The 13,274-nt window shown below is 43.0% G+C and overlaps 1 protein-coding gene across 3 annotated transcripts; it reads right to left on the bottom strand.

Moving 5' to 3' along the window:
• VHL (von Hippel-Lindau tumor suppressor) lies at positions 1-13,274 on the bottom strand. 3 transcript variants are annotated; one of them, XR_006354234.1, is made up of 4 exons: positions 12,968-13,274; positions 10,554-10,676; positions 6,647-6,882; positions 1-346 (listed from the first exon to the last, which is right to left on the bottom strand). XR_006354234.1 is itself a non-coding variant. In XM_043979644.1 (3 exons), the coding sequence occupies exons 1-3, from the start codon at positions 13,161-13,163 to the stop codon at positions 6,704-6,706; spliced, it is 498 nt and encodes a 165-aa protein (XP_043835579.1). In that variant the 5' UTR covers positions 13,164-13,274; the 3' UTR covers positions 5,749-6,703. The 3 variants fall into 3 exon arrangements, 1 of the variants encoding a protein (XP_043835579.1); XR_006354235.1 differs by having other exon boundaries at positions 6,584-6,882; XM_043979644.1 differs by lacking the exon at positions 1-346 and having other exon boundaries at positions 5,749-6,882.

Genomic DNA, 13,274 nt, shown 5'->3' on the forward strand with positions numbered 1-13,274 from the left:
TTTTTACAAAGGGATATTTACTTCAAAGTTATAGTAAGAATAAAAGTATAAACATTTCCTACCACACCATGGGAACACAATCTCCCAGATCCCATCCCACTCACTGAAGGCAGCGGGAGCACTCTTAGCACAATTTATGTCTATAAAATTGGTCCCACCAAGTTCACATTCAGAGTAGCCATGAGCTATTATGTATGAGTGCTCCTCTTTGCCACCACAGCCTGGATCCTGAAGGTCACTTCCAAATTTCACTTATTGCTCCGAGGGGCATCAAGGCTGAGCTGGTTGGAAAACCTAGACGCTGTCCTGATCTTCTGAAACTCCCCCGGCTGGAGACTTCATCCATCTAAAAAGGAAAAAGAACAAATGGTGACACCCAAGGACGGGAGCCCGTTTCTATGGGGACAAAGGTTAACCCATGGTTAGCAGACTGGCCAGTTACAGAGTCTGCATATGCTCAGGGCTCTAAGCCACTCCCATCAGACGGCATGATGATTCCTGTGACGAGGCTCTCCCTGGCCTTAAACATATCACATGGGAAGAAGCCATCCTAGGTGCTCTCTGCGTGAGTCCCTGCTTCACTTTTTACATTCCTCTAATTTATAATCTTTGCTCTCTTAAGTCACATGTCTGATGGGAGCTTATCTCCAGATCCGGTGTGAGATGTGGATCCTCATCTCATCTCTATCTTCCTGCTTTCAAATTTTCCCAGGATTTTTGTTGGAATGGTGAGTCCTCACCCTGGTAGCTGGGGTTTGGTGTTTATCAAATACTATACTGTGTCTATTTGCTTCCATTCAGTCGTATACTTGATCTGTTCATGCTAATCAAGCCCTTTATTGTTTTCATCAGTACCAAAATTTTCATATAAATTTTTGTTGTTTTAAGGCAATCAGGGTTAAGTGACTTGTCCAGGGTCACACAACTAGTATCTGAGGTCACATCTGAACTCTGGTCCTCCTGATTCCAGGGTCAGTGCTCTGCCTACTGTACCACCTAGCTGCCCTGGTACCAAAGTTTTGATGATGACTGCTTTGTAGTATAGTTTGAAACTGGTACAGCTAGGTAGTCTTCCTTGTTAGTTTTTCCTTAAAATGTATTCAAACAGGGGGCAGCTAGATAGGGTAGGGGAGAGGGGGAGCAGCTAGGTGGCACAGTGAATAAAGCACTGGCCCAGGACTCAAGAGGACCCAAGTTCAAATCTCACCTTGGACACTTGACACTTACTGTGTGACCCTGGGCAAGTCACTTAACCCTTATTGCTCCGCAAAAAAAAAAAAAAATAATGTATCCAAACATTCTTCTACCAGCCTTAATTGGTGGGGAGACATGGCTTGAACCTCACTGATTGCACTTCCTGGGGACCTAAAAAAAAAAGCCAGCATGGGCTTCAGGCCTGATAGTATGGAAGGGAAGGTACTTCTGTTAACTGTTAGGCAATCTACATGGGTCTTGTTTTGATCCTGAATCACTTAGAGGGCCTTAATCAGCCCTGGCCTTCAACAGGAAGTGATCTCCTTGCTCTTTGGAAAATACCCACAGAAAACCATCTAAGCCTATCTTTTGTTCATTTCAGTTCTGCTTTTAAAAATGTATTCTGATTACATGAGGAGTCCTCACAGGCTCACAAAGAGTTGAGAAAGATTAAAACCTCAATAGGATGGACGCTGAGTCATGAGTTTCTTTAAGTTATAGAAAGAGAAAGGGGCGGCTAGGTGGTGCAGTGGATAAAGCACTGGCTCTGGATTCAAGAGGACCAGGGTTCAAATCCGGCCTCAGACACTTGACACTTACTAGCTGTGTGACCCTGGGCAAGTCACTTAACCCCCATTGCCCAGCAAAAAACAAAAAACAAAACAAAAAAAAAGAGGACCTGAGTTCAAATTTGACCTCAGACTCTTGACAGTTACTAGCTGTGTGACCCTGGGCAAGTCACTTAACCCCAATTGCCTCACATACACACACCAAAAAAAGAAAAGAAAAAAACAAAGAAAAAAAAAGAGAGAAAGCCTGGGAAAACATTTAGAAAACCAGGTAAACTTCTCCCCATATGCCGGTGGCAGAGCCTTACATTCCAATGCATCTAATGGTCTGATCCGACAGGGCAACTTAGCAGGCCATGTTTGTTTTGCAGATGCCCACTAAATGAGGATGTAGAGGGTCAAGCCTGATCTAGTGGCTCACACAGGACTGAAAAGGCTTTCAACCACGCCTCCTAGGGATTTTAATGAAACACTGATCCTAAGTCAAAATGAAGCCATGTTTCACAAAGCTTTTGTTTGTGATGTTACTTCTGAAAATAAAACCAATTCGTTTCTTTATAGGCAAGGGGTGTCTTGTCCATTTGTCAGATTCACGGAATTATAAAGTTTTAATTCCATCCAGAAAAAGAACTGTAGAGTCTGAATGCAGATTGAAGCATATACTCTTTTCACTTTTCTTGGGTTTTTTCCTTTTGTTCTGATTGTTCTCTCCCAACATGACTAATGTGGAAATGTGTTTAACATGACTATAATGTATAACCCGTATCATATTGTTTTCTGGCTTTGAGAGGGAGGGAAGGGAGAAAGATTTGGAACTCAAAATCTTACAAAATTGAATGCTGAAAATTATCTTTACATGTCATTGGAAAAAATAAAATAAAATACGATTTCAAAAAACAAAAAGTTTTTGTTGGCCAGGGTCTATCACACAGGTAGCACGGTGACACCTGGGACAGAGTGCTGGACCTCCAGGCAGGTCACTGTCAACCTCCCTCAGTCTCAGTAACAGAGCCTAGGTCCCAGGTTTCTGGTGAGGGTAAACTAAACTGAGATATTTGCACAGTCTTCCTAAAGAGTGCTATTATTTTATCACTGCTCTCTTCTGGGTACAAGCTACTTCAGATCTGAAGACCCAGGAGGCCCCAAGGGACAGCTGACATATTTCATCTCCCCCAAAACATTCACTTCTTGTTCTACACAGTCAGTCACCTTTGTTTACGTTCAGTGCCCTCAAAGAGCTTATGTTCTATTGGGGGAGGAGGGATTAGAATGGGACAACTGAGTCTCAAAACAAATATGGAACAAAAATATTTCTGGGTTGGTGAGAACGAATAACTGGGGGGAATCAGGTCAGGCTTCACAAAGAGGATAAGCTGAGCCTTCACTATTCTCTGACTACACCTGCCGACTCATTTCCAAGTTCATATTTATACCATTATTTATCTTCTCCAGCACTTCCTAATCTTTCGCACTCCTAGACACTCCTAGCTTTCTTGTGATACTCCATACTTATAGAAATTTGTGGGGAAAGGGCAGGGATGGGTGTGTTAAAGACTAGGGTTCTAAGATGAGGGTGACTGAGGGACCAAAGAAAATGTGATTTGTTTGTCATAGTAAAGAATAAAAGGGGGCAGCTAGGTGGCACAGTGGATAAAGCACAGGCCCTGGATTCAGGAGTACCTGAGTTCAAATCCAGCCTCAAACACTTGACTCTTGCTAGCTGTGTAACCCTAGGCAAGTCACTTAACCCTCATTGCTCCATTAAAAAAAATTAAATTAAAAATAAATAAATAAAAGGCAGCTAGGTGGCGCAGTTGATAAAGCATTGGCCCTGGACTCAGGAGGACCCGAGTTCAAATCCAGCCTCCAACACTTGACACTAGCTGTGTGACCCTGGGCAAGTCACTTAACCCTCACTGCCCTGCAAAAAAAAAAAAAAAAAAAGAATAAAAACAATTGCTCACAAATGGATAAAGAAAGCAGTATGTGAATAGTATTGCTTCAGAAAGAATTATGAATATGAAGGATATAAAAGCAAGGGAAATAAACAGAAACAGGAAAACAATGTACATAATGACTCAAAAATGAAAAGAACAAAACAAGGGCCAGTCCCTGGACTGAACTCTTTATTCTGCTCGGTACTGTTTAATGACAAACCATAGCTGAGACAAAAAAAAAAAATTTGTATAATCTCATGAAAAACAATAATAAGAGTCACAGAACTATAAAGAGAAAAGGCAAAATGCCTGGCAGCCAGTGCTCCTTGGACAACCTGTATCAGAAATAATACTCAAACTGCATAATTCAACATGGAGGGGAAAAAAATCATCATAGAGGAAAGACTAACATCAGAGAGAGGTTTTAAGAAAAAAGGGACAGCATCAACTGGGGAATGGCTGAACAAATTGTGGGATGAGATTAGGATAGAACACTATTGTACTGAAAGAAATGATGATCAGGATGCTATCAAAAGGACTTATGAAAAATGCAATCCATCTACAGAGAAAGAACTGATGGTATCTGAATACAGAGTGAAATATAATTTTTTTTTGTTTGTTCTAATGTGAAAATGTTTTGCAGGACTGCACATGTATAACTTATACTGAATTGCTTGAGTTCTTAAGGAGTGGGGAGAGAGGGAGGAAGAAAATTTGGAACACAAAGTTTTAAAAAAATTGATGTGAAAACATTTAACTTGGGGAAAATTCTAAATAAATAAAAAATTGTTTTTAAAATGAGAAAGAAAAGAAAAAAGGGGTGGGATTAGTTGGGGGCAGAACCTTTGACTTCCCTGATGAGAAGGTAGGCCTCGGCCTTCTCTACCACTGGCTTAGCTGTCCAGGGCACCGAGTCCCCCTAAGAGACTTGCTTTAGAGTCTATCTGTCCTGAGCCCATAGTGTCTTGGAAGAAGGAAACAATAAACCCACTGACCATGGCTCAGACTCCCCTACATTCCCTACCCCCCCTTTTTTTTGAGGGGCAATGAGGGTTAAGTGACTTGCCCAGGGTCACACAAGCTAGTAAGTGTCAAGTCTTTGAAGTAAAATTTATACTCAGGTCCTCCTGAATCCAGGGCCAGTGCTTTATCCACTGCACCACCTAGCTGCCACCCTACCCCTTTTAACACACTCATCTCTGCCATTTCCACCAGCACTCCAAATTTCCCACCTCTGTGAAATTTCTGGAGCTATTACCTTCCCCACACAATAGCTTGGGCTGCAAGCCATAAGGGGAAAAAAGACAATTAGACACGTCACAAAATGAGAACAGTTAGGAAACACGGGAGACAAACAGATACAGGACTTAAAGATGAAAGGAAAGAGAATGGAATTTTAACTTTCAAGTTGTGGCAGAATGATTGCTCATGATTTCATTTGGTGTCTGACTCTGCCAAGTCAGAGCACCCCAAGAACTCTGGATCCAACCATCAGTATTTGGTAACCCATTACCATGGGCAAAGGAAAATAAAGGTGAAAAAGCCATCATCACCTTTTATGGATTATATCTTGGAGGGTTTGAAATTAATGAAATTAAGTGCAGTCCATAACAAAGAAGTTATATTTTTAAGGGATAAACTGAACTGAATTCACCATACTACGCATATGCATGCAGACACGCATGCTCCCTCACCCCCCCCCTTAAAATGTGTAGTAGGATAAAAACAGAAATATAAAAGCATTTCCTCTGGTAGAAAAATTACAGTGGGTGATTAAAAAATTGTGCTTTGTGAAACATGATAACATAAATGAATATATCACACAAACAATAACATTCGTAGTACTATGAAGTTCTTGCTTTCACAGTTTTCTTAAGGCTGAAATGAAATACAAATATTGATAATGTGCCCTTGTTCACTATGCAGAAACCAAGACATAGTTCAAAACAGTCAGTTAGAAACACTAACACAGTAATATCGTCCTGGCTTTTTGAAAAAAAAAAAAAATGACCGTAGAAAATTACAAAACGTGCTCTCTGAAAAGTGACTGTCTCACAAAATGACAATCATTTTAATTTTTACAAGTCCTACCCATGAAAAGCTTCCCAAACACTTTCAAGTAAATAACTCATTATTAAAACCTATGTTACTAGTCTCACAAGTAATACAATATACGGTAGGGTTCAATAATATGTTTTTCCCCAATAAAATATCCTTGTACATAAATAATCCTGAATCACTACAAGTCAATCATTTCCCATAAATTCCTCTTGATTTTTTTCATACAAAATAAATGTTTTCAATTCCTATATTTCAGATCAGTTACAACCCATCTAGGTAAATCCTTTATTTTTCCACAAAGGAAAACAAATGGACTACAGAGTAAGGACCAGCCTAAAGTGATCCAAAGCCCTCTAAACCTGACCAATATCCTAACTTCATAGATCATATATTCAGAGTTGGAAGCTACTTCCAAGGTCATCCGGTCCAGGGTTTTAGGGGATCTCTATTCATGGTAAGTTTGCATCCTATTAGAGCCCCCAGACTACTGAACAACAGCCAAGTCACCAGAAGATAGATGATGTTCCCCAGGAGGACACCATTAAAAGGCATTTTGTGATCCCAACTCCTAACATCACAAGGCCTAATGAATCCAATGACAGTTCGCTATCTCAATTGGAGTCTAAATGTTAATGTTCTAATTCTTTTTTTTTTTGGTGAGGCAATTGGGGTTAAGTGACTTGCCCAGGATCACACAGCTAGTAAGTGTCAAGTGTCTGAGGCCAGATTTGAACTCAGGTCCTCCTGACTCCAGGGCCGGTGCTCTATCCACTGCACCATCTAGCTGCCCCCCAACGTTCTAATTCTTGAAGCAACCATTACCATTGGAATAAATTTTACTCCTTGAGAGCAAGACACCTTGCAATTGACAGTACGTCACAGTACCATGGCTTGGTAAAATCACTCGATGCCTTCCACAGCAAAGACTCAGGAGTTCCTGTCTTAGTCTCCATCCACTTGATTCTCAAGGTACTCCAGTGAAAGTCTCCTAAGGTCCTTCTGAATATCTGGGTGGTCTTCCAGATCATCATACAATGACCTCACAATGTCCAGTTTCCTGTAGTCCTCAGGCTTGACAAGGCAGCGAACAACTTGAAGACATCTCTCTTTCAGCGTATAAACTGCAGGGGGAAGAAAACCTCGGTCACAACAACTCATTATAAGGAATTTGGTTCATGCAACATTGGGCTATGCTATTTCAATCTGCAAAAAAGCTGCGCTCCTCTAAAGTCTCCTGCAAATGGAATTTCTGCAGAGCAAATCATAGGAAAACAGTAACTCACTGATATGGCAATGCCCCTTACCTTAAGTTAACAGTTTGGCTGATGAACGAAACAGAAAAAGAATGCGTACTTGAAGAAATCTTGCAGGTAAAATGTAGAAACAGACTATTAGGAGGGTGAGGTAAGACCACATTTCAGATAAACTGGCTGAAAGGACGTGTGTGAAGGCAAAAGATGACTGAGGCTGGCATTGTGGTGCCTCAGTTCATTTAGAGTGTGAATAGATAAAACTCAGTGTTGAATCTAATAACTGAGATTAAAATTGGATATTAGATCATAAATCTCCCCTACTTAACCTTTCCCTTAATTTATCTCCCAGACTAGTAAATGGAAGAAGCTTCTGGTTTTCTAGATAGAGCTTTTATTGTATGGTAGTCACAAGGTGATGTTGATTAGAAGGATAGGAAAGGGGGCAGCTAGATGGCGCAGTGGTTAAAGCACTGGCCCTGGATTCAGGAGTACCTGAGTTCAAATCCATCCTCAGACACTTAACACTTACTAGCTGTGTGACCCTGGGCAAGTCACTTAACCCTCATTGCCCCGCAAAAAAAAAAAAAAAAAAGGATAGGAAAGTAGAAATACAATACAAATCGTCTTAAGTCTAGGCTTAGTCTATATTCTGTATAAAACTCACCAAAACCCAAGGCCACCTTTGGGGAGAGAGACCAAGTCAAGCGCGTGCTGCTAACCGAGAGCCAGGCCGAGTCAAACTCCAGTCCGCGTCTGTCTGTGCAGCGCAGCCAGGAGACCGGCGGAGCAGGAAAAAGCCCCACTTCCGTTCTCTCCTTGCCTTTTAAGCTCGCACCCCGGAAGTCGAGTGCTCAGCAGGCAATCTGGCGGACGTCGCAGGCAGACTAGTGTGCGTAGCTCATGCTGTTGGTCTCTTCCCCAAAAGGGTGGTCCTAAAAAAAAAAACTGGCATCTCTCCATTATCTAACCGACTGTTAAAACTTTTTACCACATAAGTGAACCCAGGAAGCTGATGAGATGACCAAGGGGGAATGTAGAAAGAAAAAAAGACTGGACACTGGACACGGGGACAGCCACTATCAGGCCTATAGAAGGATAGTTACAAAAGAGGAAAAGGACTCAGATGCACAAATTTATTTGTAGTTTTTTTTGTAATAGCAAAGATCTTTAAACAAGGAGAGATAATACTCCATCTGTTGAGAAGAGTAAATAAGCACTTCTAAGGCATCTACCTATGTGCCAGGCACTGTGGCCCCAGGCCTAGCGCTCTACCCACCTAGCTGCCTATTGATATCTGGCCTAGATGAATTATATATAAATGCTCATTAAGAAAAACCTGAGACTTGTATGAACTGATGGGATGGAGTAAGCAAAGTGGCAGAACCAGAATAATTTATCCCAAAACTGTATAAAGTCATGAAAATGAAACCTTCATTCAAACTCATCCACCTCTTGTCAGAGATGTAAAACATGGCCCACATTTTCAGAGTCAACATGAGAATTTATGTCATGAGGTAGGTGCTATTAGCCTCATTTTACTGTTAAGGAAAATGAGGCTAAAATTAAGTGACTTGTCCAGGATCACATAGCCATGAAGTATCTGAGGCCAAAGGAAAATACTCATCTCCTTCACTTGAAGTCCAGAAAGTCAACATGTAACTTTCAAAGTTGTCCCACTGTTCCCCATATTCTTTCTGGCATTCCTTCCATTTGATTATCAAAATGTTACCTCTCCCGCTTTTTAGAGGTGGGGAATGAGGGAAGAATGGAAGGTCATTGAGGCATCTTTTTTTCAAAATGCTGTGAACAGAAAGAAGCGAGCACAGACAAGCCAGTTTTGAAAGTTACATGATGAAACTATTACAAAATAAGAAAAGCAAGCTACGTTGTAATAAAGAACTGCAATTTCATGTACAATCCTTTTTCAATTGTACTATGTTTATGGAAATGTCCATTTTATTTGTTGTTAAGGTTAAAATACAATAGGAAGGGGCAGCTAGGTGGCACAGTGGATAGAGCACTGGCCCTGGAGTCAGGAGGACCTGAGTTCAAATCCAGCATCAGACATTTAACACTTATTAGCTGTGTGACCCTGGGCAAGTCACTTAACCCCAATTGCCTCACTAAAAAAAAACAAAAACAAACCAATAGGAAGAAGAAAAAGACCTAGGACAGACTCTTGGGAAATACCTCCTGTTGAGCCAAGCCAAGCTCTGGCCAGCACAGTGATTTCAAGCTATCAAATGGGACACAATTAAATAGCAGCTGATTATGAACACAATAAAAACACTTTTATGATAGCTGTTTTGTGGTGGCAAGGAATTGGAAATTTAGGGGAGGCCCATCAACTAGGGAATGGCTGAATATGAATATATGGTATATGAATGTAATGGAATACTATTGTGCTGTAAGAAACAATGAGCAGAAGGATTTCAGAGAAACCTGGAAGAACTTACATGAACTGATGCTGAGTGAGATGAGCAGAACCAGAAGAACATTGTACACAGTATCAACAACATGGTGTGTTGATCAACTGTGATAGACTTGACTTTTCTCAGCAATACAATGGTCCAAGATAGTTCCAAAGGACTCATGATGGAAAATGCTCTCCAAATCCAGGAAAAAAAAAGAACTGTGGAATCTAGATACAGATCAAACCATACTATTTCTACTTTTTTTTGTTTTTCTTTTTTTGAGATTTTTTCCCTTTTGCTCTGATTCTTCTTTCACAGCATGACTAATGCAGAAATATGTTTAATGTGATTGTACATATATAACTTATATCAGATTGCTTGCTGTCTTGGGGAGGAGGAAGGGAGGGAGAAAAATTGGAAAACTAGAAATCTTATAAAAACAAATGTTGAAAACTATCTCTATGTGTAACTGGAAAAATAATAAAATACTTTTATAATCTAAAAATAATAAAAAAAATTTTTAAAAATGACATTTACTTAACAACCAGAGATTTAAAAGAATGAAAGTGTTAAAATAGACACTGTTCACATCTACATCCACATTCACCATGGCAACCACCCTGTGCCAGAAATTCTGATAAACTTCAGGTGCCCCAGGTCCAATAGGCTGTACTTCTAATGCCTCAGGTAACAAGGAAGCAGTGTCAGGGGTTCAAGTGCCCGGCAGTCCCCCAGGCCAGCAAAGGTCTGAAGACTGCATCCTAGGCCCCTTAAACAGAAAGCATCCAAGTCAACCAAAAGGAGGCTCTGCTCCTACAATGACTTAGTGCATAGTAATATGGTGTTCTACAGACAAGATCAGCCAAAGACAATGTCAACAATGTCAAACAAACAAATGTGAAGACAGAGAAAAGTTCTACTGGGAAGTGGAGAAATGGGAAACACTGCATGTAGAACAATGCTGTCCAGGGGGTCTGGTGAAGAGAAGGTGAAAAGCCACAGGAAGCTACCTTCTAGGGATGGGGTTCTTTTGTTTTTGTTTTGTTTTTGAAAGGTTATGGGTTATGTGAGAGAGGTTACTGTTGGCAGGGAAGGATTTTTAAATAAAGACAAGCTACATCTTACCTGGAAGTGTGATGTTAGCAAAAACAGGCTGTCCATTTTCATTGAGAGATGGCACAAATAATTCAGTCTGGTTAACCAAAAGTCCATCACCTGTATTTGCATCTCTGAATAACCAAAAATGACCTGTAGTAAAATAAACAATTGCCAGTTAAGTCTGACTATGCCTAATTAGGAAGACACCAGTTTATTTTCCCTCTCAGTAATTTACCTAGGCTTGTGACCCTGGGCAAGTCACTTAAGCTGGGTACATGAGGGGATGCTTGGAAAGGCTTCCCTTCAAGACAAAGTGGTGAAATGCATGGGCATTTCCATTTTAGATAAGGGAAAACCAACACTCAGAAAAGCTAACTCCCAAGCCCAAGGTCACTAAACCAGCCAAGAGCAGAGGCAGGAGGGTCAAAGCCAGTGTTCCTCTTATGTGGGGCTTCTTCACTTGCCTCCTATCCGACCTAAACTGACCCTGAAAACAATGCCTAGCAAGCATGTGATTCTAAATGTCTTCTCACCAGGACCTCTCACGAGGGCCACTCCAAATGAGAGTGGAATGAGCACTTAACCTGATCCAGAAAGCCCTAGTTTCAATCTTCAACACATTTGAACTATTCTGAGAAATTCCCTTAACTTCTGAGCCCATTTCTTCATCTGTAAAATGGGGGTAAAATAATGTGTGCCCTCCCCCCAGCCTCACTGGAAAGCACTTTTGTAAACTAAATTAACTATTTCCTTAAGCCCATGTTGCATAAATCTATCTGTGCCAGTAATATAAAAATGGGAAGCTGCTATTCTTATTCTAATAAAGAATAGGAATGTAAGATACTTAAGAAAGACAGTTCGGATTCCTTTTATAGGTGAATCACTGGAGTTCTCTGAGGGATATAGCTGGGGGCAGCTAGGTGGCACAGTGGATATAGCACAGGCCTTGGATTCAGGAAGACCTGAGTTCAAATGTGACCTCAGACACTTGACACTTACTAGCTGAGTGAGCCTGGGCAAGTCACTTAACCCCCACTGCCCCGCAAAAAAAAAAAAAAAAAGAATAAAGGGGGCTTATGGGGAGGTAATCTAGACAGACCAGGTGAAAAAACTGAACCAAAGCCCATTAAAAAAGAAAAGCAGCGAATTTCAATATAAAAAAGTAGCAGAGACAGAAAAATAACCATACTTAAAGAAGAGGACAATCAATGTAAAGAATCAACAAGATATGGAGCCTGCCTTGGGGGTGGAATGGGAAGTAATTAGTGCTCAAACAATCAAACAAACAAACACAGTCCGGCCCTAGTAGAGCCACACCCAAAATGCTGCCTGGAGCTTTAGTTCTGGTCACTCTACTTTGTCTCCCTCCCAACCCCTTACCTTCCAAAGAAATCTTTCCTTGACCCCACAACCTTCTCGGGCTCTCTCATCTTTCCTCCTCTTCTATCAGACTCTAGAAAAAGTTGGCTGTACCCCAAGCTTCCCGGTCTCATGGCCCACTCGCTCCTGAGCCTTTGGCAATCTGGTTGCTGCCTTCTGTCCCGGGTTAACTTAAATTGCTCTCTCCAGTTTACCAGTAAGTGCAGCCTCTGAATTCTCACCCTCCTTGACCTCTCCAGAGGACAGGACGTAGCTGACCACCTCCACCTCCTCCTCCTCCTCCTCGACACTCTGCTCTCCCTCTGCCCCCCTCAGCCACCAACCAAGCCATCCCTGACCTACACCATTGCAAAAGATCCCCCACAATCCCTCCTTCACCGGGCTGCCAAACTGATAATTATCTAACGCGGCTCTGACCAGGGGCTTCCCCGTCCCCCCCGACACTCCCGCGGGTCTAAAGCCAACTCCGCCCCCCCCAGCTCTGGTTGATGCAGTTTCCACAGCCTGCCACACCTGGCAGGTCCCCCCCTTCTCATGTGGGTCTCCCTGGAGTCCTTACAAGCTCAGTTCACCTGCCACCTCCCTTACAAGAGCCCCTCCCCGGGCCTCCCCCATCTTCCCTTAGGAAATCACTTTGCTTCTCTTCTAGTTCACGTTTATAAAAAAGGAGGGTGATACAACATCACTGTTAATGTAACATATCCACTGACGTGGACGTGCCGTCGCCCCCTCAATTCCAATTCTCGGGAGCTCACCGAGGGCGGGAGCCCCGTTATTTTCCTATTTGTCTGCCCGGCAGGGTGCCTGGCGCCTAGTGCCTGATGGAGGCGGAACCGAGGGCATTTCCCTACGTGGAAAGTTAAGTTTCCTTGTCTCCTAACGCCAAGTGAGCTCCCCGAGGGCGGGCACCCAAGGGGCCGCGCACACACGCAGCCCGGGCACGAGGGCCTGCAGAGCAGGCGGAGAGCATAAGGGTGGGGGGAGGGGCGCCCCAGCTGCCGGGGCCGAGCCCCAGGGGCGCGCAGCCTCCCCCCCTCCCGCCCGCCCCTCGCGCCCCGCACCGAGGTAGCTGTTTATCCTGCGGCCGGTGCCAGGCAGCAGCATCTGGTAGGGCGTCGGCTGCCCCTCGAAGTTGACCCAGAAGGGGAGCACCTGGCGGCACGTGCGGTTACAGAAGATCACGCAGGACGGCTGACGGCTGTTCACCGAGCGCAGCCGGGGCGGCCCGGCGCCAGTCCGGAGCGGCTCCCGCGGCATCCTCGCGTCCCGCGCGACTCAGCCAGAGAGGAGGGGAAAAGCAACCCACACAACTCATAGGCAACCGGTTCTCAGGTCCGTTTCTTCCTTGAAGGTGCGTGCCGACGTGCC

The sequence above is a fragment of the Dromiciops gliroides genome, chromosome 1 (genome assembly GCF_019393635.1).
Source record: "Dromiciops gliroides isolate mDroGli1 chromosome 1, mDroGli1.pri, whole genome shotgun sequence".
Taxonomy (NCBI): domain Eukaryota; kingdom Metazoa; phylum Chordata; class Mammalia; order Microbiotheria; family Microbiotheriidae; genus Dromiciops; species Dromiciops gliroides.